General features: G+C 38.2%; 1 protein-coding gene across 2 annotated transcripts; it reads left to right on the forward strand.

Moving 5' to 3' along the window:
- Window positions 1–281: 281 nt before the first annotated feature.
- On the forward strand, window positions 282–24236 carry LOC107383884 (coiled-coil domain-containing protein 178). Of its 2 annotated transcripts, XM_015956756.3 has the most exons (20): window positions 282–524; window positions 799–902; window positions 7792–7928; window positions 8029–8093; window positions 8176–8252; window positions 8390–8593; window positions 8685–8905; window positions 9870–10012; window positions 10541–10694; window positions 10785–10862; window positions 10985–11121; window positions 11254–11437; window positions 11551–11613; window positions 11940–12068; window positions 12164–12277; window positions 12442–12587; window positions 14211–14364; window positions 16955–17104; window positions 20458–20592; window positions 23192–24236. In XM_015956756.3, the coding sequence occupies exons 2-20, from the start codon at window positions 842–844 to the stop codon at window positions 23315–23317; spliced, it is 2478 nt and encodes an 825-aa protein (XP_015812242.3). In that variant the 5' UTR covers window positions 282–524; window positions 799–841; the 3' UTR covers window positions 23318–24236. The 2 variants fall into 2 exon arrangements, with proteins under 2 accessions (XP_015812242.3, XP_070412185.1); XM_070556084.1 differs by lacking the exons at window positions 282–524; window positions 799–902; window positions 7792–7928 and having other exon boundaries at window positions 8065–8093; window positions 8443–8593.
- Window positions 24237–27537: the final 3301 nt, after the last annotated feature.

Below are 27537 nucleotides of genomic sequence, written 5' to 3' on the forward strand. Positions count from 1 at the left end.
AAGTTTTAATGTTTAAAACTTTAATTTATGCTATTTCCACATGTGCATTCAATTGAGAAGCTCAGAGATTTTTATCAGAGAAAAATATAAATTTACTTTATTTGGAAGCATTTAGTACAATAACGCATCTATTAACGTTTTTTAATCAATTTTCTACATGTCTATATTTGAAAATGTCTGAACTGGCTGGTAAATTCTCTCAGATTGTCTGCATATTTTATTCTTGCATCTGCCTCTGCTCATATCTGACCTTATCCATATTTATTAACCACAAAATGTGCCTTGCTTCACATTAAACGAGTTGGAAATGCATCAGTGACGTTGAACTGCTCTTGAACGCAACTCACTCTTTTCAAGCGCAGCACCCCTTATTGCTAAGCAACCCCTCACAGGAAGATTGACAGATACTTCAGGTGATTCGTTTTGGGAAAAAAACTTTGATAAAAGATAAAAGAACAACTTTCTGGAGGAGTAGTTATTTCAAGACATCAAGGAGCAGAACTGACAGGAAAAGTCTAAGTTAGGTAAGCTGACACCACAGTTTTATTTATTTATTTATTTTTGGCTTTCACTTTCTCCCATGACAACGACCCCCCCAGCTTATTAATATTGAATCAGCTTAGTTAATTAAACTTCACGTTAGCTCAGTTAACCGGAGATGAGTGAAGGAGTTTCATGTGAGTTTACCCCATTCTCTGACTTTTTACCCCATAAACTTGAAATTTTATTCATTATCTTCTAACAGCATGATGATGTTTAATATAAAATGTAACGCAGGTTTGTTTTGCTTCCCTGCAGGACGTTTGCAGCCCAGTTAGGCCCACCTGAATGAGCCTGAGCAATGCCAGACATTGAGCCTCTCACACTCCCAACCAGGGAAGGACCAACTCATCATCAGCAAGGTAAGGAGTAAAGGTCAGACTTCAAAATAGCAATAAAAAGTGCTGATTTGAATTGAATGGCATATAATAATAAGATGAGCCATGTTGTTGCACACCAAATAATCATGTAACTATTTTCTTCATTAAAGCAATGTTTATTTCTCTATGAGTTTACTATGGTGACATTGTTAATACTTCATTTTTCTTACTTAAAACACTGGACTCAGCATTCCATTCAGCATGCTGAATCTTGCACAGTTTTTAAGATGGATCTTTTTAAGAGAAAAGTAAATACACATTATTTATTGCAAATATATTTTGTCAACATTTTTAGCCCTTTGTCATAGTTTATTGGCACTTATGATTTGAACTTCTGTTAAATAACTTTAGGGTGCACTCTGGATTAGTTAAAACTGCCCTTTATCTGTGCTCTGCATTTTCTCCCTATTCTTATTTCCATGATTTGGAAAAGAAATATCTCAATGTGTTGTCAATAAGTAAGCAAACAAGTAAGTAAGTAAGTAAGTAAGTAAGCAAGTAAGCAAGCATGCAAGCAAGTTGTTTGTTTATATAGCACATACAGGTGCTGGCCAGTAAATTAGAATATCATCAAAAGGTTGAAAATATTTCAGTAATTCCATTCAAAACGTGAAACTTGTACATTATATTCATGCAATGCACACAGACCAATGTATTTCCAATGTTCATTACATTTAAATTTGATATTCATAAGTGACAACTAATGAAAACTCCAAATTTGGTATCTCAAAAAATTAGAATATTCTGAAAAGGCTGAATATAGAAGACACCTGCTGCCACTCTAATCAGCTGATTTACTCAAAACACCTGCAAAGGCCTTTAAAAGGTCCCTCAGTCTTGTTTTGAAGGCACCACAATCATGGGGAAGACTTCTGACTTAACAGCTGTCCAAAAGACAATCATTGACACCTTGCACAAGGAGGGCAAGACACAAAAGGTGATTGCTAAAGAAGCTGGCTGTTCGCAGAGCTCTGTGTCCAAGCACATTAACAGACAGGCGAAGGGACGGAAAAAATGTGGTAGAAAAAAGTGTACAAGCTCTAGGGATAACCGCACCCTGCAGAGAATTGTGACGACAAACCCATTCAAAAATGTGGGGGAGATCCACAAAGAGTGGACTGCAGCTGGAGTCAGCGCTTCAAGAACCACCACGAGGAGACTCATGAAAGACATGGGATTCAGGTGTCGCATTCCGTGTGTCAAGCCACTCCTGAACAAGAAACAGCGCAAGAAGCGTCTCGCCTGGGCCAAGGACAAAAAGGACTGGACTGATGCTGAGTGGTCCAAAGTTATGTTTTCTGATGAAAGCAAGTTCTGCATTTCCTTTGGAAATCAAGGACCCAGAGTCTGGAGGAAGAGCGGAGAAGCACAGAATCCACGTTGCATGAGGTCCAGTGTAAAGTTTCCACCGTCAGTGATGGTGTGGGGTGCCATGTCATCTGCCGGTGTTGGCCCACTCTGTTTCCTGAGGTCCAGGGTCAATGCAGCCGTCTACCAGGAAGTTTTAGAGCACTTCATGCTTCCTGCTGCTGACCAACTTTATGGGGATGCAGACTTCACCTTTCAACAGGACTTGGCACCTGCACACAGTGCCAAAACCACCAGCACCTGGTTCAAGGACCATGGTATCCCTGTCCTTGATTGGCCAGCAAACTCGCCTGACCTTAACCCCATAGAAAATCTATGGGGTATTGTGAAGCGGAGGATGCAATACGCTAGACCCAACAATGCAGAGGAGCTGAAGACGACTATCAGAGCAGCCTGGGCTCTCATAACACCTGAGCAGTGCCACAGACTGATCGAGTCCATGCCACGCCGCATTACTGCAGTTATTGAGGCAAAAGGAGCCCCGACTAAGTATTGAGCTATACATGCACATTCTTTTCATGTTCATTCTTTTCAGTTGGCCAACATTAGAGAAACAAACATTTTTTCATTGGCCTTTAGAATATTCTAATTTTCTGAGATACCAGATTTGATGTTTTCATTGGTTGTCACCTATAAATATCAAAATTAAACGTAATAAACATCGGAAATACATTGGTCTGTGTGCATTGCATGAATATAATGTACAAGTTTCACGTTTTGAATGGAATTACTGAAATATTTTCAACCTTTTGATGATATTCTAATTTACTGGCCAGCACCTGTATCACAGACAAAAATCCCAAAGTTCTTCACAAAGAATAACACATCTAAATGAAAAAATATTTAAAAGACAAAAACTAAATCAAGATTATTAAAACAAAAAAGTTCATAAAACAAACCACAAAATATTTCAGTAAAAGTCGTTCTAAATGAAAGGGTCTTTAGTTGCTTCTAAAAGGCGTCCAGACTGTCAGTACAAAGGAAATATAATTCATAATAACAATAATTTCATTTCAAAGTCGAAGTGCAACAGACTGGAAAGGGCGATCATCTGGGCTCTCACTTATTAAACATTGCGTAGAATCCTTACTAAAACCGTACTTAAGCTCAGCAAAAAAAAAGTACTTACGCCAAGTAGGTTTGTGATCTATCAAACATGGAGTACGCACAGCTGCACGCAATCTCCACTTCATAAATTGGAGACCAACGGGAATGTTTCTCAGCTGCATTTTAGTCACATCCCGCCCTTACCACGCCCACTTACTGCCATAAATAGTCAATGCAAAGTGACTTATGGAACTCATGCATATACATAAGTTGGCTGTTGCAGCGCTGTGCCAATGCCATGGCGACCATAGATCAAGGCAGATCAAGGAAGCGCAATTTCACGGAAGCAGAAATTCAGGTACTTGTGGCACAGCGTTGCTTAAGCCGTCAATGTTGTGAATTCTTCAGAGATCTGTGGCGGATATAAAAAAAAATGGTCCAGTTGGGATTCAATCCCCAAACTACCAGGTGAAAGTCATGCACACCAACCAGTCAGCCAAACAAGATCTCCTTTCTTGAAGTAGCCAGGGCACATGATCTATCGGGTCACAGTGACAGGACACACACACTGTCACAGACGCATGACATTCTGTCTCAATCTGTCCCCCTGCTGATATTCTGCATTCTGTATTCTACGCTTCAGGCTGTGTGTGTGTGTGTGTGTGTGTGTGTGTGTTCGCGCATGTGTGTGCATGTGGGGGGTCTTGTTCTGTGTGCGCACAAAGCAGTACAAGTGATAATGCTGCAGGATTTCATAATTTTATCCTTCTCAGCAGCAGCACTGCAGGTGCTCTCCATGTCCAAAATGTGCATAAGCCAGGTCCTTAGTCAACTTAAAGTTGAGCACATTATTCCGCTAAGATTTCTTTCATAAATCCCAAAGTTTGCGTGGAAAGTTGCTTACGCAGTTTTCCGACCCCGTTTTGTGTGTAAGCAAGCTTGATAAATGAGGCCCCTGGACTTTTATTTCTGTTCTTTTGAACTTCTAGAAGGTTCTGGTTGATGGAACTGAGGCTGGAGGTTACAGCATAATGTTGGAGCATAAGGCTTCAACAGTTCAGTGATATAAAGTGGAGCTTGCCCATGGAGCTAGTCAAGACTAAATGCTAAAGTTAATGGGTAACCAGTGCAGAGACGTCAGCATGTATGCTCTTCTGTTTGCTCCAGTTACGCGCCTTGCTGCAGGTGGTCAAGGGCTTTTTTTGTTAAAATGTGTGAAAAGTATGTTATAGTAACCTAGACGGGAGGAGATAAAGGCATGAATAACCATTTCACGTTTGTGTTTTGACACGAACCTTCTCGGAAGATATTTCCTACATGATAAATACAGTTTTGGACCAATGTTTTTGAGTTACCTTCAATGTCAAAAACAAAATCCCAAATTCTTGAAGCTCTCAAAGCTCCTTAGACTCTTGAAGTTGAACTTGACGACAGAATTTAAATGACCAAAGTTGTTGACTGATCAGAGGTTCTCATGGGTAACAATCAGACATTCAGTCTTTTCAGAGTTTAACTGAAGGAAGTCATCTTCCAGTCAGCTAGTGATTGTTGATAGACACTCTAGTTTAAGCTGATTATGAAACTCAGAATCCTTAAACGAGCAGTACAACTGAATTTCATCTGCATATAGGTGATAGGGGACGTTATTAAAATGATCAATTATCTGTTCAAGAGGGTGCAAATATGGTAAAAACAGGAGTGGACCCAAAACAGAGCCTTGGGGTACCCTGAAGAACAGATAGAATAGAATTTGACATGATTTGGTTTATACAGACACTGGAACTTCCGTTAGAAAGGTACGATCTTAACCAGTCTAGAACTGTTCCAGAGATCTCCACTGAGTCACAAAGTCTCTTAATCAAGGCGCTGTGACCAACAGTGTCAAAAGCTGCAGAAAGATCCAACAAAACTAAGACTATAACTTCTTCTGTGTCTGCAACCATGTTACTGGATACCTTATGCAAAGCAGTTTCCATTGAATGCTTTTTATGAAAACCAGGTTGAATTTTACCAAAAATGTTGTGTAATTCCAGAATAGCAATTAGTTGATTGATTTTCCTGAAAAAGCAGAATAACTCAAATTGTAAGGATTGAATGCATGGATCTTAATTTCCTTGGTCTAACAAGATTTATCAGGCCCTCAAACTCCTAGATTTGCTTTATTCTTCAGAATCTAACCCAAGCTTACACTGAAATGTTGCCTCATCATCTTTTTTAGTTATTTTCTTCTCCAGTGTATTATTATTATTATTATTATTATTATTATTATTATTATTATTATTATTATTATTACTATTGTTATTGCCCACCACCTATATGTGAAAGGTGGGAGATGTTTTGTGTGTTTTTAGCAGATTATCTCATGAAGCACTGGATGGGTTTTAATGATAATCTCAGAAAGTTATCTCTGCATGTACTTTTACAACTGGTTTGTATTTTAGTTCAAGATGGCCACCACAGTTAACAGTTAAACAATTAATGTCAGATGGCCATAGCTGAGAGTCATTCACAAGACATACTAATGAATGCTAACATGTCTTGCAAGGTCTTGTAATATTGCATAGTGTTTTCTTGTTTAAAGAGTTTTTATAATGATAATTTCTTAACATAACATAATTTTTAAAAATCTGTTATGAAATTCTTCTTTTTTAATTTAGCCATGGCAGATTCAGACCATGGACATGCACTCAAAGAAAATCTAACACTAATCCGCTGCAGCTCAGAGTAAATATGACAGACAGATGACTTTAGATGTTAGAGTCTCCTTGAGTACAAGGTATTTAATTAAACTAAGCTGTTCAGCAGCAGACGTCTTCATGTTTGTTTCTTCCTTAGTTCCTTGGTGGTTTCGGTTTGAGTCAGCTACACACTTGCTCTGCTAGTCAGAATGTTTTCAGTGTAAAACAGCTACAGAATAAAAAAGTTACAGAACACCGTCTCATACACTTTGAGACCAGAAACCAACATACAGCTGTCGTGAAGATACTTCTGTAGATACAAATGGATAGTCTTTGTATTCCTGATCTGTAATGGCAACGTAATCCAGCCAGAGGTATCTCTGTTCTGACCAATGCTCAAGCTGCCACTCAGTTGGACTTTTTATTCTAACAAATATAATTATGTTTTTTTTAAAGTGTTATGTATGGCTGCTGTTGTAGTCACTGGACATTTTTGGGAAGTGCAAAAATTTTATTTTTCATTTGACTTAACATCAATCAGATTTAACCACAAACTCTATAAAATTAAACAAAAAGTTTTAAGCCTAATCTTCAAAGTAGACAAGGTGTCTGCCTCACAGACTAAATCTGGGAGCTTGCTCCATAGGAGAGGAGCCCGATGACTAAAAGATGTGTCTCCATCATAATTTTAGGTATTCTAGGAACCACCAGAAAACTTGCAGTCTGAGAGTGAAATTCTCTGTTAGTTCTCTTTGACGACTTGATTTTTATTATTATTCTGAGCTACTACAGCAATCAATTTCCCTCTGGGATTAATAAAGTATTTTTGAATTGAATTGAATTGAATAAACATCTGGAACATTCACATCACTGATGTATGATGTATGATGGAGACATTTTGGCTGTACTGAGGGAATAAATTTCCACTTAACCTCAGAATTTAAGAACTTAATGAAACAATATGATATAAAACATGTATTATTTTTACATCTAGGAAATAAATCCAAAGAAAAATAACTTTCAAATGAAACAAACCAAAAAGCAACAACACACTGGCTTTTGTAAAAGTTCAATTATCTTTCTCATTAGTAGATTTTCTGCCTTTTTATAGGCTCTGAATAGCCATTTTCTGGTAAAGTGTTCTGATACATACGAAGAGGAAAGAAAATAAGAAACAAGTTGAATTCACTTCCATCAATACTCTTTCATTAAGGCCAAGCCACATTTAGCCGCTTAGCCTTTTATATTCATTAAAAATGTTTCTAAAATTTGTTAAGATGTTATTACTTTAATTAGAGTTATTTGAGTTTATTTTTAAAAGATGTTTATGAGCAAATGTAATATTAGACTAGTGTTTCATGAAATGCTCAACAGACCAAATTCCAATGGTGTTTTCCTGGACTGCAGCCCTTGTTTTTCCACTATTTTCAGGCAGATGGCGGTCTTTCACTACTAACAAATCAGCTCTTGGGTTTGTCTTCAGACATTTTCCCACCACTCATTGATGCTTTATAGAATTTTAAAGGTTGTATCAATGAAATCAATGCAAAAATAAATAAAAATATTCAAGCACCTATCTTTCATAGACAACTACATCTGAGGAACCTTTCCTTAAAATACTAATAAACATGTTTTTTTCTCAAACCAATCAAAAGAAAAATTACTGTTGTGAATTTTTTAAGTAAAAAGTACATTTAGTTTAAAAAAATATGCACGATGAACAAAAGGGGAAAAAAAAGATAGATTCCTATACGATAATATTTTCTTTCATTCTCAAGATCAAGGACACCTTCAAGCTGTCTGCTCTGGAAGATGTCGTACTTCTGCTTTGCTCAACAGTCCCTCACCATGTGTCAACGACGCTATTACCCATATCCAAGAGATGAAGAGGCTTGTGGAAAACTGGTCTCAACAGGTAAGCAGTCATCACATATCGTTTCTGCAAACTTCTGTCAGTTTGGAGCTCAACTATCTTAGCATTGGTTAAATTAAATCACATTCCCCCGTTTATCTAGCCCCATTTGAGAAATTATCAGTCAGAGAGTTATCAAGAAAATCACAGATGCTGCAAACCTTTGAGGTACCTTGTTAAACTGCTTTATTTTCAGTTTGTTTGAACTGTTTTAGGTGTAAATTCTCAAATGTGGCTGATTTTTTAACAGATTGCAGTCTGCAGACTCGGATTCAGACTCTGCGGTTTCGGATTTGTATGTTGAAGGCTTTGCAATAACTGTAAGAGGTAAACACAATACTTATGACGTCATGCAATAGCTGTATTTGCACTTTGGAGTATTTTCATAGCAAAAAAAAAAATAATAATAAATACCTGAATTTATAAAGTAAATTCAAGTTTCATCTGAAGAATTTGCCCCACAGAGAGTTGTCAAAAATTGCCCCTACTGAAGAAAGTGAATGATGTTCTTTCTGAGGCGATGCATCTGATTGAGCGTTTGGAGGCTGATCGACAACAAGCAGAGGAGGCTCTCCAGGATGAAAAAAGAAAAAGGATCAATTTGGAAACTAAAGTTGACAATATTTCAGTTTGGCGGCAAACTGAGCACTCTAAAGCTGTTCAGAAAGGTCAGTAACTGTTAGGTGTCACATTCTCAGTGAAATGAACCATTTGTCTCTGATAAACTTGTTTTTCATTATTGATTCTTGCTTGGGACAGAGCACGAGGCTTGCAGAAGAGACATTGCACAGTTGAAGTGGAAACTGCAAATGGAAACAGAGAACGTTGACCAGGTCCAGGTGAAGTTTTCGCGTGCGAAGGAGTTGAACCAACGCTTGCAGGAAGACATCGAGTTTGCCACGAAACAACTTCCCATTGTGAAAGAAAACCTGAAAGTCCAGGAAGGCATCATAAATCAGATCAGGGAAGCCCAAGCTAAGGTAAAGCTTTGTTTTATTTATGTATTAATATAAAAGTGACTAACTCACAAGATTATCGCAGACAGGCTGTTAACATTTAACATGTGTTAATTCATTACAGCAGGTTACACATGAAGTCAGTTATTTATCATGGTCAGTGACCAAATTTGCAAAATGCATTTATAGGCTTTTTTTGTTAGTTTATTTAAGAGATTCAACAAGTTAATTAATTTATTTTTTTATCTTAAGTCAAACCAGATGATTTTATTATTATTGACATGTGAGGAATCAAAGAACTTGGTTGCTTGGAGGATGCTATTCTTGTGGTATAAAATTTTAAATGTGTGGTTCACAGAAAATCCATTTTTAATTATTATCTCTGATCATAATAATTCACTGAGTTTGTCATGCAGGCTGAACATGAAAATAGTCTCCTACACCCTTCTCTTGCATTAGCTCGTGACCGAAAATAGATGGTGAAACTTTAGCCACATGGGCTCACTCATCTTGGCTTGCAACAGGGCAGGCTGTTGTTGCTTTAGCATCCATCAGCAGAAAGCATCTCAGGTAGCAGAAGCTAACCATTAGCATTAGCAACTCAACCACAGAAGCTCCTTTAGACTTGTGTTATTTGTGGAAATAAAACGTCCATGTCGCAGAGCCAACGGTAGAGTCGCATTGCTGTTATCCAATCAGAGGCGAGATGTTTTATCAGCTAGATTCTTTTATCGTTTCTACCCAAAGTTATTACAAGCCATTGTAGAAGGTCCAGAAAGCCACAGGTTGCAGAGCCCTCATCTAGTCTTTCTAGAATTTTTTATATTTGTTCTGATATTTATTTCAATGTTTTGATCTCTGAAACTATGCATTTTTGCTTGTTTAATTCTACAGTTATATATTTTATTTAATACAAATGCCTTTAAGTTATCTTTTATGAACAGTATAACAAGACCACAGTTGTCTCTTTGCACCACAATGTTTTTAGGCAGAGGAAGTTTGCTCTAAAACCAACCAGGACCTTCTCCAGGCTCAGAGGGAGTTTAAACAAATGGAATTTGATGCTGGAAGTGAGAAGGTGTTGCTGACTAACGGGCTGACTGACATAAAAAATCAACTAGTGCAGACATCGTGAGTATCTCTTAAATGATGGGAAAATGTCTGGTTTCACCACTGAAATACAGTTGATATGAGTTTGTACTGAACTTAGGTGTTAAATAAGTAATTAATGGAATACTGCCAAATACTCATTCAAACAAAAATAGTTTAAAATGTCATCAAAAGCTTAAAACATATGATTTATATATACTTTTTGTATCAGAAAGCAGCCAGGTAAGTCAACAGTAACACTTAATTTTAAAATTGTATTTATTTATTTAATAATCAGGACAGTGCATGTTAATATCAGTCATGCCGAAACATACCAGAGTTAGTTACATATGTAGTCCCATGCCATTTGTGCAGTGAGCATCCTGAGGAGGACATAAAACAGTATAAAACACATATGCAATAATAAGCAGACTGTATGAAGACTACCATAGAAGAGGTAGAATAGTCCAGTACAGAATTCAGCAGCATATTCATCCAATGTAGAATAAAAGCAGGGATTTGTAATACTGTAACAGACCAGTCATTTAAAACATTTGTTAACCCCTGTAGGAGAAATTTAGAGCAGTTGATCAGACTTGAAAAAGATCTACTGGTGGAGGTGAAGGATGCAGAGGCGTCCATCGCTCTTACCGAACAAAAGGACACAGAAACGACTCAGCAAATCTGTGGAATTGTGGAGCTTGAAGGTGTAGAAAAAGACAGGGTGAGTCATGGTGTTTGTTTTAAGATCTTTACTTTCATTTTGTTTGGTCAATGTTCATCATCACATGCGATTGTTGACTTACTTTTACAGATTTCACGACTGAATCTTGAAATTGAGGACCTCTTGCAAAAGAATAAAGAATTAGCTTCACAGCAGATTGGAAATTTTGTATGTAATTATTTTGCCACTGGATATCTGAAATTATCTGGTTTATGAATATTATTATTTACATGTAAAGAATGTTTGAAATGTCTCCTGGTTGCACAATCCTTACTGCATGTAAACCACAGAAACCTGTTTGGGATACAGAAGTTTCTAGTGCAGAGGCAACGCTCCAATCAAAAGTAGACGCGTTTGCAGCTGTCTCTAATGACAATTTGGAGTATGAGCAGAAGCTAGAAGACTGCAGGATGCAAATCAGTAAGAGGTACGGAGTCAAAGCCAAATGGGTGGAGAAATTTGCATAAATCCCTAAAATATGCCACCACTGCACACACTGCATAGTACAACACTTACGTGTGTTTATACCATATGCATGCCTTTCTGTGTGATTGGTTAGTGAGAAGGCAGTGAAGCAGATGCGAGAGGAGAAGAAGCAGATGCTCCGGAAAATCAGTGACAATGACAAGCAGTGGGAAAAGGCCAGAGAGGAAATGACCCACATTTTACCCCGGCATAGTGTCACCCAGGCTAAGCTGGAGGAACAGGAGCAGCTCACCTTCATGGAAGAACAGAGGACCAGGGTCAGAGACAACATATGTCTGTCTGTGTTCCACAGCATAAGGCAGATAAAACTCTCACTTGTTTCCTCCAGCAATGCCTGGTGTATGTTTAGGTTCTTTTTTGTGCTTTGCAGACAGAGATAAAATCCTTAAGAGGAGATCTCACTATTAAGATGACAGCTCTGGAAATGATAAAGGTATTATCAGGTGCTTCAGATCCTGCAGATTATAGTTAAAACCGGTTGTGAATCAGAACAAAGTAACAACAATAATAATAATAATAATAATAATAATAATAATAATAATAATAACAATAACAATAACGATGAAAACCAATCTAAATAAATCTGAATAGTTTTCTAAATAAAATCTTTTCATTAAAATCAGTTTTTTTTTTCTTTTATCTGTGACTTTTTTCACCTTTTTGTGTTCCTTTAAAAAAAAATTTTTAAAGCCCAGGTTTTGTGTGTTTTTGAAGCAATAATTTATCTCTGTGACTTTTTGTGAATTTCTTTTGCGTCAGGCTCAGAGTGCTCTTGTTGAAGACAAACTAAAAAAGCAACAGGATGATTCAGACCAAATCAACCAACAGCTTCAGAAAGAATTTGAGGAATCTTCCTCAGCAGAAAATACTCTAGATGCAAAAATTAAGGTACAACAACTTATCTATCTTTAAGTCAGAAAAGCATGAATGTTACAGATATTCGAGAAATTATTTTAAAGTAAATTTCTTTTTATTTTGCTTAGAATGTTAAGAAATTGCTAGAAAATTTGAAGAAATTGCAGAGTGAACACAAGGAAATGTTAGTCAACCAGGAGAAGGAGAACAATCTCAAATGTGACCAGCTAAAAGCTGCTCAGGTAAGAAGGGAAAACTGAAGAATCAGCTGGCTGCGCACAAAGATAGTCGCAGCTATTTATCACACTAATCTTCTGTTGAACAATATCACTTCTTAGTCTAAACTGTCAATAAAACATGGTTTACAGACTTAATTTTAAACATTCTTGCTTGTCTTTATCTACAGGATTCACTCAGCACAACTGTAAGAAGATATGACATCACTCTGGGTAGGATCGCTGACCTCATCAAAGAAAGTGAAAATCATGCAGATGCATCAAATGAAATGGAAAGAAATGTTAAAAGCATGCAGGCTATAGTGGCAGAACTTCTGTAAGTATGAAAGCTTTCAGCGATACTGGAGAATTCAGACCTTTTCTTATAAAAAGCTCACGTAATGCATCTAAAATTTACAACTATGTCAAGAAGATAATAATTTACAATAAGGGTCCCTTTATTATTGTTACTTAGTTAATTACTAAGCATTAATAAACAAAATGTGCCTTTATTCACGTTAAGCAAGGCAAGGCAGCTTTGTTCCATACACAGAGGCAATTCAATGTGCTTTCCAGTTGCAAGAACAGCACGAACTTTAAAATAATGTGACTGCATAATTAAAATACATAAATAAATTTAGATCAAATGACGTACATAAATTAATTTCAGATTTAGAAATCAGAAAAAAGCAATCTGAAAAAAGACAAAGTGGAAAGCTGAGCAGTGACAGTGCAGAAGGTGCAGCATGAGAAAATGTTGTTCATAGACTGATGAATACCTGAAAGTTTTCAGTTTTGATTTAAAAGTTTCTAGAGTTGGGGCACTTTTGAGGTCATGAGGAAGCTGATTCCATCAGTGTGCAGCATTGTAGCTAAAGGCAGCTTCACCCTGTTTGGTTGTGACCCTTTATTAGTGTTACTTGGTGATTTATTAAGCATTAATAAACAAAGGGTCCCTTTACATTATTAACTACTAAGTGTCCTTAAGGTTAGGACAACGGGCCACGGTGGTCTGTTTAGTAATGCATCACATAATATGGTTAAACAGTTGTTAATACTTTAACAGTTTATTAAAGTGCGTTTGTGTGTTTTCCCTGGAGATAGGGGGCAGCACATACCTAAATCATTGTGAGCAAAAGATATTTTTGTGCTCGAGTAAGACCTTTTCAACAGATGACCTCTAGGGTCAAAAATCCTGGGAGCGCAATTTTTGAACAAATTCTTCATCAGATCATTCAACCTCCAGCAAAATGACGAGCACATCAGACTCACTTTCAGCACTGGCAACGAGCGAAGAGGTAAATGTGTAAAACAGCAATGTTTATGAATGGTAAACATTTTGTAGCCGCTTGTTACTAATCAGTAAATGCGTTTTGTCCTCACAGTCTCATGTAGAAGGAAACACTGCATCTAATATGGCGTCGCCCAGACGAGACTTAGACCAGCCTCCATGTTCTGTAGAACCAATTTTTACGGTTATATGTTGCAAAGCTGCCAATATTTTTCAACCATCATCAGTTCTGTGGCCTAGTGGTAGAGTGTCCGGCCTGAGCAGGGTTCGATTCCTGGTCGGGTCATACCAAAGACTTTGAAACAATTGGACCAACAATGCCTCCCTGCTTGACACTCAGCATTAAGGGGTTGGATTGGGGGGTTAAACCACCAAATGGTTCCCGAGCACGGCTGTGTCTGCAGCTCACTGCTCCCCCAGGAGATGGGTCCAATGCGGACAACAAATTTCACACACACATCAGTGTGTGTGACAACTAATGGGACTTAAACTTTAATTCATTTTCCAAATTTTTATGGATATTTCCAGAGATTAACGGTAAAACAACAACATATTGTCTCTTTAATGCTTAATAATACACTAAGTAACATTAATAAAGGAACCATTTTTGTAAAGTGTTACTGAATTTGCAAAATCAAATAAAGTTCTGTGTTAAATGTCTTGTTGCAGAAAAGATTTGAATGTGCTGGAGTCCAAAAACAGATCAACAGCTCAAACAATGAGCACACTGAAATCTGACATTAAAAACCGCCAACGACAAACACAGCGATTCACGCAGACGCCTCATCTTCAAGCAAGAATAAAGCAAATGGAAGACACCAAGGTAAACGTGTCTGTAAATAATGTGAATTTTTTGAGTCAGATGATCCAAAGTCAGTAAAAAAAAATCCTACTGTTTATTTATTTTTGGATTAGTGTCAGCACATTGCTTGTTACAATATGTCCCTTAAGATACGGAGAAAAGAGCAGCATGCAATTAAAATTACAAGCCATGGTCAATCTCGTTTAAGTGCTTTTGCCACAAATGACAACTCACTGCTGTTGTAGTCTTTTTGTCTGGACGAATTTGATGATGCATGCCGCGGTGAGATGCTGCGCCTCTTTTTGTTACCTGTAGGCCAATGTTTTTAAAAGCAATTTTCTTGTAAACGCACAGCTCACTAAAGTAAGCTTTTCTTATTTATATCATGAAAGGAGCTGCTAGGAACATGAATCCGCTCTGCAGGAAAAAGCATTTGAACGGCCTATTTTTTTTGCAGGAGAAGCTCTATCCTATTTATTGTAAGGTTTTCATCTGCAGGATTATCAGCCCCAGCCAGAGCCTCTTTGCTGATGGGGGTTTCACATGGCTTATCTAATGTGAAATCGCCATGTGGTATATAGTTTCATTAAACGGTGATCAAGAATGCATTAGTTCAAAACAAGAAAAGGCAATGGAGCTTAAGCCGCCATGCATCCAAGTGCAGCAACTTTAAAGAAGTTGTTGGCGTGAGACAATTTAAGAATTAGAAGTCTTCCTCATAGACACAACTCCCATTAGCCAGATAAAAGTTAGTCATGCAAAAAGGAGTTTAGTCTTTTTTCACTCCAAGAAATAAGGTGACACAACAACAATACTCCTCACTAAATAAAAAAGATCCGAGAGAATCTCAGGCTCAGAGGAAATGGGTCACTTTAATCACTGAGACCAATATAAAGCACACATAATGTCTATATTAGCATAACATAATAAGTGGAGTGTGCATTCGGAAATCACAGTGCATGAAGCAGAATGATTAGACACCTTCAAATATGAAAAATCTAATAAATATGCTGACCACAGCTTCTCTGTTTCACACAAACTATTGCAGGTTCTGTTGGAAGTTTATTTCTGGCCTTGTATTGTAATAATTTTTATTTTATTATTTATATGAAACAAAAATAATGTGAAATGAATGAATTCGCAAAACAGAATTGCAGTTATTTGTTCGTTCCGTGAATGTGCAAAAGGATTTCAGCGTTCAAGCATGCACGTATGTTTTTATTTGATCAGGCCTCGTCGTTTGGCGAGGACAAAGTAAACAATGCAAACTGCCGACGCTATCAGTTTCTTATGGGCAATGAAGTGTAATTTGTTCCATTTACACTTCACAACAGCATCAGATGGGCTTTGTCAGTGCTGCATGGAGTAATTAAACCTGAAATCAATAGCAGGCATTTGTCATGTTTACAGCCCCTCTTTCTGCTGGGTTAAACTCATCACTTTAGTGCTGTTCTGTTTTACTGCAGAGACACACTTCATTATGTCTGCAGGTAGAGTTGAGATATTCACACATCCCCCCTCATCCAGAACTCAGAAAACATGGTTCAGAGGGGAAAAGGGATGCAGACAAAGTGATACTCGCTGTGATTTATCGGCTTGATTTTACAGGGAAGTGTCCATTGTCGTTTATTTACAGTTCTCTATTTGAAGACCAAGTCCACAGAGAAACTATTTTTTACTTAATAAGTTTCAAAACTTATCAGTCACTCTGAGTTTAACGTTCAGGATTAATGTGAAAATAGTCTTCTACCCATATTCCCTGCAATAGCTTCTGATAGAAAATAGAAGGAAAAAACGGTTCCGGAAAGCCAGACAGATCTACGTCACACTGTCAGCATTTAGCATTTATGGACTCACCCACCTTGGCTCATGACAGGGAAAGCTGTATTTTACATCCTAGAAAGAGCAGATCACATCTTGAATAGTAGGATCTAACACTTGTAGGCAATTCTACATGGCAGAAGTGACTCAGAAGTTGTTTCTTGCACCCCTATGAAGCCACCGCATATTTTTGGTTTATGCTTTTATTGGGTGCAGAAGGCAAGAGGCTAACATTGAGCTAACAATGGTAACCAAAAATAGCTTAAGCTACTTTTTGAATTACCAAAACTCGATATTACAGTGAAATGTAGGCGTGGGAGCGCTGAGAGTGGAGTCATTTGTTTTGAAACATGGACTGCAGTACCCACATTTGACCACAGGATGTCATTCTTACTTAACCCTTTGATGCATGAATTATGAAATCTTCAACCATGATTTTTTAAACAGTTTTTTTTCATTCATCTTTAGGTGTGAATGAAACAAATTTCAACAAATATCTTTTGTAACATTTTGTTAATTTACAAATACTTTATTACATGTCCATCTCAGTGGACAGCGTGCATTCTGAACATGAAATATGTTGGCTTGACTTACTGAAGTCCAAATGGAGGGGCTCACATGCAATAAAGTCTTCAACAGCTGTGCTTAATAGCAAAAATAAATAAATAACATTTTTGAGTACCTGTCCACTGTAGTGACCATCATGCATCAAAGGGTTAATGCACCTTTAATACTGTAAATGCAATTTTTATTATTTGAAAATTAAGAAAAACCTCTTTTCATTTTGTAGGAAGCACTAAAAAAAGCCCTTATTGAAAACAAACAACTAGCAAAAGACTACGAAGGTATTCAGAAGATTCTCCTGGAAGCCAGAGAAGAATTAGTGTCTGCACAGACGGAGAAGAACCATGCTCAGGAAATGGATCAGTACTATACAAAAGTAAACAAAGCCTTGATTGAACGTTTTTTCCGTTATTTTTGTGTTATTCACCCTTAAATGCTGTCTTGCTTTCTACCTGCACAGAAATGTAAAAAATATATTTTGCATTCAGTGACGAGGTGACTGCACCAATCTATAAATGATTAGACGAGGGAGGATGATGATGATGATGGGTGTAACTTCAGGTCATGATAGCAGTGGATCTTTTCCTCCAAGGGTGGTAGAGCAAAAGGTTGATGATACTTGTATGTTTTTTGGTTTAAAGCGTTGTGAGGTAGACAGAGGTAAAAGCTTTTATTTTTACTTTTACTGCATCGATTGTTAGCAAATCAACAGCAAATTCACCAAAACTGCACTTGACTAGTTAACCTTTACTTTTTTAATCTTTATAGTTTTTGACTTCGTTTAACTAGAATAGAATTACACATGGCAACCATGGAGGAAGACACACTGCTCCTGCAGTGAAAAAACACGTATTATTTGTTCCAAAAATGACTAATACCTTTACTTGAGCAATTCCTCATCTAACTGCATGAATGTTATCAAGTGAGAAATGCATGCAAAAATAAAATCCTGTTTCGACAGGATTTTCCACGCTCATGATCAAAGCCTGATTTTCTTTTACTCCGGATTCAGCCTTCTCCATTTTTGTTTGTTTCAACTGCAATTTTGCAACCACTGCCCCCCTGTTTCTGTTTTATGCCTGATTTTAGTTTCATAACAAGCTTCTGATTATTTGACCTTTCTTTTGTCTCCAATTATTCTCCTCAAGTTGTAACACTATAGACAGTACATCGACTTTGATAGTTTATACATTTCAACAACAAATTAAATACATTTAACATGATCAGGTTCATTTGAGAGATCAGATAATTAGGTGTGTCAAATGACAGGTTTGTATGATATAACGATGCAGCTACTATGCTCTGAATATATTTTTACATGTGAAACCTTTTGCACGTTTTTAGAGCTTTAATATGCAAACATGCATTTGGTTTGTTTGCTGAACACAGACTTGGGCTGAAATTAACAACAAACTTCTAAGGAATATAGCGGGGTTGTACAGTAGTTGTCAACCACACACTAAAAACAGTGAATGCTTCGTGTGACTTTGAAACTGCAACAAAATCATGAGTTTGCCCATTTGTTTGTATTTATACCTTTACTCCACTATAAATAAAAGGTAAACTGTCAGCATGGCCTTGCAAGCCATCTTCTATATGTAAATATAGTCAGGCTACGACCCATAGACCCCATAGGGAGCCTAAGTCCCGCCCATCTACTTCCGGACCATGGGTCCCTGGAAGAACAAAATGAATGCAAGTCAATGGGGCTAAAATGAATTCTGCTTGTTATGTGCCATGGATTTCACATATGATGTCTGCGAGTTTGAAAGACTAATTTTGATACCAAAAAAGCTTATTTTCAAATGGGGGGAAAAGTTATTTGAGGTTTTGTGTGAAAATAAGTCCAGGACTACAAATGAGCATCATCAATGTGAGGTCATCGAACCAGACACGGAGACAAACAGAGGGGAAATGGCTGTAAGTTCAACAAACTTTAAGTCCTTCCTTCAGAAGGCAAGAACCACCATAAATCTGACCATTTGGTAAGTAGCAGCTACGTTAGGGGAGAGGAGATTCTGTGGTGACGTCATATAGGCAACAATGCCTGGTTTATAATCATGCTAAATACAAACTTTTACAAGCTGATAAATCTCAAAGTACGTGGCAGGCGTGGTCGAAATACCCATAGTTACTTTTCATTTAATTAGAAGTACAACAGATGTGCGATCCAGGGCCCAAGACAAAGCAGATTAGAAAATAGCTCTTTTAGCCCCGGTGACTTGCATTCATTTTTTCATTACTCTGGGGACCCACGAGCCGACCGGAAGGGGAGGAGACTTAGGCTCCCTATGAGCGCTGTTCCTGAGCTGACGCCATCTTTGTAGTTTTTCTTCATCGCACCACAGGTGTTAAACTGCCAGCGGTGGACCTGTTGAGGCTGCACATGTTTTTCTAGACTTCTAGGCTAGTCAGTCGTTACATTTTGAACAAATATTTCAGAGACAATATGGATTTATTAAATGACACGCTGCTCTATAAAACAGTTAGAATTAGCTCTTCTCCACTAAACACGTCTTTAAAACGTCACCCATCAGCGTGTCAGAAATAAATGTACCCTTAACTCCCCAAAGGACCTACAAAAGTGTGTTAATATTTACAACTTGTAATAAATAATGACCCAAATACTCTGTTTACCATATATTAGTGCACAATTAGTCTGTGTAGAAGCACAGCAGAATAAATAATTTACCATAGTACACCTCTAATGGTATGCATCAATTAAAAATCGACAGTTAAGAGTTTTAATAGCAGAAAATGGACAGCAGCACTGGATGCAGGTTTAATACAATAATTTCAGGTATGTCAGATACAGAAAATGTTTTATTTTGTCACAATATAACACATATACAGATGTTTAAGATTAATAAACAAAAAAAGACACATTTATAGTTATTTTTAAAGGCTCTGGTAAATAGATTCAATTAATTTCATTTTTTGAGTCTCAAAGTAAATAACTCAAGGTTCTCATTTGTTAATAAAAAATGCTTGTTTAGTGTCAGATTTGTTAGATCTGCAGGGTTTTTTCATCCGAACCCTTTAGAATAGACTGCACGTGTTAACATTCCCCCGTTTATGTGAAGCTCTTAGGTTTTAACAGGCTACACCATAAAGAGCGTTTGTGTTATTGTCTTTCCTTCAGGAGCTGATGACTGAGCTAATTCACTTTAGTTTTTTAATGCACTGGGGAACACATTGCCAAGCAATGATAAGCTTTGTACCAAGAGTGGAGAGATGGAGGGGGAAGAGAAGCAGTGGCATCTATCAGAATTTAAACCTCTTTGCTTGAAACTGTTCAAATAATAAAGCAAGCAGCATGTCTTTCCAAGAGACTAGGAATAATTTCTGGTTTCTGTGGGGGGTTCATGACTTTGTGTGTATGTGTAAAATATGTCTTGAGGGGATTGGTATAAAGTTAAACTGGGTGAAGTAGAAATATTTTACTCATCAGCTTTGCAGTCACAGAGTTTGCCTCGGCTAGAACAAAACTGCTGAAGCATTTAGAGAAAATTAACCCCCCATCCTGGCAGCCAGATGTGACTGGATTCTGATGAGTACACACGAGTGGGCAGAGAAACCAAAAGACTGTGAAATTCCTGTCAGGCCCGTGTACTGCAGAATGGGCTATTGACTGCTTTCTCTATTCCCCTCCATCATTCTTCTTGAACACTGCCATTAATTTCCTCTCCTGCCTTACCAATCCCTTTTTTCTGCCTTCTCTCCCTCTAGCTCTCTTTGTTCCAGAAGAGGATGCACAAAGCTTTGGAAAAATACTTACAACAACGCAACCTCGAAAGCCTGGCTGAACTGGATCGCTGCCAGGATCTCTCCCAAGAAACCGCCCAAAAAATCAAAACGACCCAGGTATTTGCTCATATACATGTAAAAGCTGCCTGGGGGAGGGGGAAATGCACCAACACTTATCCATTTAGACAACTTTTATTCTGTGTAGGTATACTACCAGATGGTAGCATTTTCTTTTCCATACTACAGTGACTCCATGTTCTTCTCTGCATTGTTTGAGCCTCATCCAGCTAGCCTTGTGTCTTTCTATGCCAAGCAAGAGCAGCCAGGCAAATATCCACCACAAAGTCACACCTCACTGCGGTGGTGGAGTCAAAGACACCACTTTTATTACACTCCATACGTTTACATCATATGATAAATTATATGAGACTGCCTATTGAGGGATTTCTCTTTTTTTTGTCTGAGGATGGATCTGCTTCTCTTAATAGCTTGATATACACAAACCATGTCTGGCAGCAATGCATTTGTGCTTATTTTCTGTTTATCAAAGGTGATTTTGACTTAAAGTGGACACATTATGTAAAAGCCACCTTTTGTAACAGTTTGTGCTGCCACGGCGGTCTCTACTGCCTCTATGAACACTCCAAATGTGATGAAAACCCATCCATTTCTTTTAAAAATGATGTGCCTAAAATGAGCCAATTAAAAAAAGTCTCTGTTTGTGATGTCACAAACTGGGAAATTAGCCCAGAACGCACTCTTGTTTCACCTAACTGCAGGAGCAGCGGCTCTTTTCCTGGCCGTTTCAGGATATCGGAGCATCTTAGCTTATAGCAGCCTGAGTGGGGGATGGGTTGGTGGATGTGGCCAGCTCCAGCTTGCTTTCTTAAAGTGGACAGAGCCCTGAAAAGGCTCATTCTGGAAGGTACTGAAAATGTAAAAAAAAAAAAAAAAAAAAAAATATATATATATATATATATATATAAACAATGAAATTGCTTTTTGGGTACTACCAAACTATTATAACTTAAGAAAAGAGTCATAATATGCCCCCTTTAACAGTTAACGTGTTGGGGAGTTTATTACACAACAAGGACTGTCTGTGTCTTTAAACGTTGTTATCTGTGAACGTTAACTTCTGCCTGTTTTCCACATGTGTGGGAGAATATTCAGCAAGGTTGAAAAGTAGGGATCTTCAATTAGAGGATAATCGGTGTCTAATCTGTGCTGTGATGTGCGATGAGGTCAAAGCGGACAGAGGGACAGTGATGAATCTTTATGAAAAGTCCTGAGCCAGGGGGCATGCAGCCGTGTTATGAACTACTTCCACTTTTTACTTATGGTAATCTTTATTTTAACCATGCAGCACTGCAAAGCTGCAGGTAGTGATTCAAACAGATTCAGTCAGTTATGTTAATGTTACGCAATGTGAAAATACAGTGAAAAATAAGGTTTCTGTCCCTTTTCCTTGTCCCCCAACTGCTGACATGCATTTTGAAGGGTCCGGTCCGGACATTAGAGGGAGCAGCCGTTTCTCAGCAGCCCAGCCTCAAAAGGCCCACAGCAGATCACTGCTCAAGGCAGGGAGTAGTGGGGCACAGGGGGAGGAGCTATCAGAGAGCTGCAGAGTGTGAAGGACAAAAGAGCTGGTGTATTGAAGTGCAGCGCACCGTCACCCGTCACAGCTCAGCACAGGTTCCATCAGAGCAGGCAGCACTCACTTTAAACAGGCTTCTCAAGATGAGTGCAGGACAGGGTCTGTCCTCCAAAATGTTCACACGAAGAAATAACCTTTGCAAGACGAAGAAAAGGACAAAAAAATTAAATTTGTTGGGAGTTTTTAAAGATGCATAAGCACACACTCTGCAGAACTTTCTAAAATGAAGAGCTGGACACTGAACTCGCAATGCAATCAGTATTTTAACAGTGCTGAAGCTAAATGGGAAGACTTTAAGAAAATGAAGCAGATGATCAATATCAGTTTCCTGTTTATGAAAAAGGGATAAGGAAATCAATGGAACTGATACCGACTGCAGCTGGGGATAAACCAGGCTGAGTCCTGATGAGGCCTGTACTAATCCATCATGTCCACTTAACCCCGCAAGCAGAACATAAGAAAGGTCAGGCTTGCACTTACAGACGCCAAACAGCAGTTTTCCTCAAAAACTAGCTTAAGGGAAAGAGTGGTGGGGAACCCAAGGGTGGGGGTGGGGGGTAGGAGAGGAGGGGTGGCGGGCTGTCATCCTGTTACACTCCTGCCAGAACTGGCAGTTCAGCTTTGTGTTCTGCGAGTTTACACAAGGGATGGCATAATTGACAATGGCTAACAGCAGAGAGCAGTGCAGAGCCTTGTTGACTGGCCAGTAATGATTGGAGCAGACGCCCACTGCCCCTGTCCCCGGGGACAGTAATCCAAGATCCTGTTTCTGATATAATTGTTAGTCAGAGAATTTCTGCATGGCCAGGCCGCTTCAGATTCCCAAGCTGGTTGACACTGCCAGGCGGTTTAATAGAAAAACTGGATGCTGAGGTTTTTAAAGCAGAGGAGCACTGAACCTGGACGCAGTTCACCAGGAGTGTTTTTCTGCTTCCCTACAAAATTAAGGACAAGGTGGGGAAATTTCTCTCACACCAGCAGACTCATCAGCCGAAGGTAGGGTGCACAGACAGAAATGCAAATGAACCTGTTCTTGTGTATTCTACTTGTCCCAAACAGGAAGTGTTGTCAGAAGAAGTTCAGCACATCTCAGCGTTCCTGGAGTCCCTGGAAGATGGTCCTGCTGCTGATGATGGGGAAGAGAACAAACAGGCCAGTGTGAGAGCTGCAGGACTGGAAGAGTAGATGCCTGCAGCTGAAACAGCAGTGTAATTTGGACATTCACCTGTACCAGACAACTTACTTATTCCAGCATGCTTCACTATCCTCCTCCTCTTTTCCTGCTGCAGATCCATAACAATGAAACAGGTGACTTTCATGCTGCTGTCAGGACTGATCTAATTTTAGCTGGGTGAATGATTGCAATTGGCTTTGCCTCATCAGATAATTAATCTATGTCACCATTAATTGGAAAAGAGAATAATTACAGGCAGTGTTGACAGAAATTCTACGCTCCTCCAGATTCCAAGATCTAATTACAACTAGTGAAGCCTCGTGACCTTAACTAGCACTTAGTACACCTTGGTCACTCTGACCATGTCCAAGTGGACACTGGTGTCTTCTGAAAGGACCTTATATGTATATATATATTATTTTTTATTAATTATTTTTTTTTGTTATGGCACCCCCCTCACTCCTCAACTCTCTACCCTCTCTGAAAGATGTCTCCCTCAATCACTTTTCAATATTCAATCTTAATTTTGTGGAAGTTTAGCATTTTCAATGAGCTGTAGATGAATGATTAATGAATAAATTTAAATGCTTCATTTTGTCCATGGATCATTAGTTAAGTCCTTTGTGGGAAGGACCTGAGAAAGGAGTGAAAATTATTGAGACATTAGCCTGAAGCAATCCAGGGGTAAATAGTGTGCACAAAAGGATGTTGTGTGTGTGCTATCCACTGGCTTTCTAAAGAACCCCGGGGAAACTCTGTTTTCAATTTGGTTTCTAAACTGAATCATATTTAGTTCTTGTAGAAAATTGATTTTTTTGGTTTCATGGTATTTAAAAAATGTCATAAAATGATACAGAACAGTGTCTTTTTGATAAGAGCATGAAAGGTGAAGTACAGAATGCTGTTAAACACAACTGTAATACATGTAATAAAAAAGAATACATTTAATTAATTACCTTTTAATGGAAATAAACTATTTTTGTTTTAATGGTGCCAATGAAAATGACTGAAATGAGATTACATACATTCATCTGTTTAGACTGTCAATAGAGATGCAGTCTGTTTGTTTGTTTGTTTGTTTGTTTGTTTGTTTGCTTGTTTAGCCAGATGTCTGACCTACTAGTGGTAACAGAAGGGGGCAGTATGTACACGACAACATCTGAAGGATAACTCGTTTCAAGGTCTAATATTTTATGTCAACATTACATTTACATGGCATTCATTTACATAAAAGGAAGCTTCATCAGGTGATGTGGAAATCATATAATTGTTTTAAGCAGAAAAAAATGAAACGTTTTGTTGTCTTAACCTAAAAATCAGTTTTGGGGGTTTTAGGCATTGCTTTTGAACTTGAAAGCACACAGATGAAACTTGAAAAGTTAGAATATCATACAAAAGCTTGTTTAATTCATTTGTAATGAATTTAAATTACTTGTTATTTAATAAGTCATAAGACGTAGGATTCCATAGAAAATATGAAATCAACCTTATGGATCTGTTGGGTTATTTTAACCAGAAGATTGGAACTTTTTATTGCAGAGATTAGATAACAGCTTCGTACTCACTCAGAGACAACAGAAGAGAGAGAGTCAAGTTTAAACGTTAAAAAATTTATTACTAAACAAATTAAACTAGACTAACTTTAAACACTAAATGTATGGTGTAACTAAGGTGGATGAGACTGAGAATGGTGCGATGTGAAATGTTGCTCAGAACCAGCAAATCTGAAGAAGCATTAATTCTGATGGGAAATGAAGGTGATGTCTTCGCGTTAAGCTTTGGTTAGGAGATTCATAAATACATTCAACGCCATTCCGTCGGCCTACATACTCTGGTGGAAGTCACCGTTAGATCAGGAATGTCGAAGTCCAGCTGGACTCTCTCTGGAACCGAAGCCGGTAGGAAAAGCAGCGGTTGCCGACCAGACCAGTCCTTGAGATACTTCCGGGTCACGTTGGTTTTGTTGGCATCTACTGAGACCCAAACCTGGGTCTTGATGGTTCAGCTTTTATTCTGAAAGGAACCGTTTCAGCAGTTGGAACAGCAACAGGTTTATCCAGCTTGTCGTTGGTTCTTTTGGCTGAAGAGGAAAGTTACGGATTGGCCACTCCGACAACTTCTCTAGAACGCCTTGAACTGGCGTTAGAGATGACGTGGGCATAGTTTTATACTTCGGATGTTTTGGTTTATGGTCGAATGAAAAGTTGACAGATTTACCAAACACCACCAAAACCACGCCTCTGTCAGATCTGGCAGATTCTGATTGGATCAGTAAAGCAATGTGTCGTCTCTTGACGCTACGTGAGATCAGTCCTAGTGGAAACATTTAAAGTCATATTACTTATTATATTCTATAGGATTATAATAAAGTAATTAATATTTAGATTTCACTGATTGGTCACATGTTATTTATTGACTAACTGTTTGATTAGCTTTATTAAAATAGAGTTCTTTGATTTATTAAAAGGAGAGAGTCTATTCTTCATTCTTCTCTTGAGCTGGAAAGAAGCAATTTATAACAAATGCATGAGACCTTGAGGCCATGCCTCATGCAGACTATTTCTGTGTCAGAGGAGAGGGGGAAAATGACTTTTGGTGGAAAACAGTCATTTCATACCATTACACATTAATTCAACTTAAAAGGGGAAACTAATACATGAGATGACTCATTACATGCAAGACAGATATGTCAAGCTTTTATTTGTCATAATTGTAATGATTGTCGCTTACAGCTTATGAAAAACTCCACATTCAAAAATTTAGGCTCAAAGTGTCACACTCTAATCAGCTAATGTATCCAAAGGGGTTCCTGAGCCTTTAGAAGGTCTCACAGTCTAAGCTGAAATACTGAAATAAATGGACTTTTGCACCATATTGTAATTTTTCAAGTTTCACTTGTATTATTATGAAAATACAAATATACAGGACATTTAATTTGATAATAAAAGTGTGGTAGTCTGCTTGGAAAGCTGTGATGCGACAAACTCCTTTCAAAGCACCTGAACCAGAAAAATGTTCAGACCATCTCATATTTTTCCCATCCGTTACTGACTATTGCAACATCTGAAATGAAAGTGCCTCCACATCATATTTATCTGCCCACCATGCATCTAATCAATCCCCTAAATAAATGAAAGTGAGCCACAACTGAGTGTCATCACATTTATCTGCAAGCGTGCCTCAAAGTGCACTCACCTAAAAATGGCGATACAGGGTTGACTGTGGAAGTACTAATGAGAAGGGCTTGACAGCCGAGACATATTTTCCTCCATATTTGACGCTTGTTTCAGGTTGTGGATAGAATTTACAGCAAAACCCTTGCTGTGCTGTTTGCATCCTGTGATAGATTAAAGCCAAGATATGAGATATTTTTTGTAGTTTTGCATTAAAGGCATATTTTGCAAGAGACATGTTGTGAAAATCTGATTTACTGGCAACACGGTTCTCCATTTCAGCCTGGCGCCACCATGCAGGCGATGAGTCCGTTTCGTTTGGATTCACCCCAGTAATCACTTTTGATCACTGAGGTGAATCTGAGTGAATCAGAGCAACGCTTCTGTCTCCTCCGGCTAAACCAAATTCTGCTTTGAGGTATTTTTAAAAGTGGGGGGAAAGTGGAGGTGTCCTTTCCAAACGTCCGGTCTTTGTTTAGGAGAAAGCATGGAGTTGAGCCATGGAGCCGATGGAGTCAAGAGAAGAATTTGAGTCGAGAGAAGTGCTACTGTGTCTAAAATATCAATGAGGGACATGCTGCCAAGTTTTGGAGCTGAGGGGACAGGTTTTCTGTTCTGATGTCCCAGGAAACACAGCCTCTTTGTTACTTTTATTTGAGTTTAATTTAAGCGTTCTAATACAAACACATTGCTCATTCAGTCTGGTGTTTGTGTATTTGTGTAATTTTTGGAGTGTGTGTCTGCAAACTTTAGTAACTACAGCATCTGTCAGCCGGTCATACTGCACACTTTAACAACACACCGGAACCGGTTGTTTGCCCAGGTGAAGTCTTTCACGTTGAGCTCAGCAGAAAAAAATGACAAACAAATTCATCAGCACAACAATACGTGCCCCCCGTGTTTCCACTCGTTTGATTTCAAAGATATTTATCTTAAGAGGATAATAATTTGTGAAACTCTCTGACATTTGTGGCTAGCTAGCATGATAATAAATCTGTGGCTTGGAACATTTTTTAGTTAATTAGAGTCAATCAATCCAAACTTTGCTCACTTACCGG

The sequence above is a fragment of the Nothobranchius furzeri genome, chromosome 11 (assembly GCF_043380555.1).
Source record: "Nothobranchius furzeri strain GRZ-AD chromosome 11, NfurGRZ-RIMD1, whole genome shotgun sequence".
NCBI classification, from domain to species: Eukaryota; Metazoa; Chordata; class Actinopteri; order Cyprinodontiformes; family Nothobranchiidae; genus Nothobranchius; species Nothobranchius furzeri.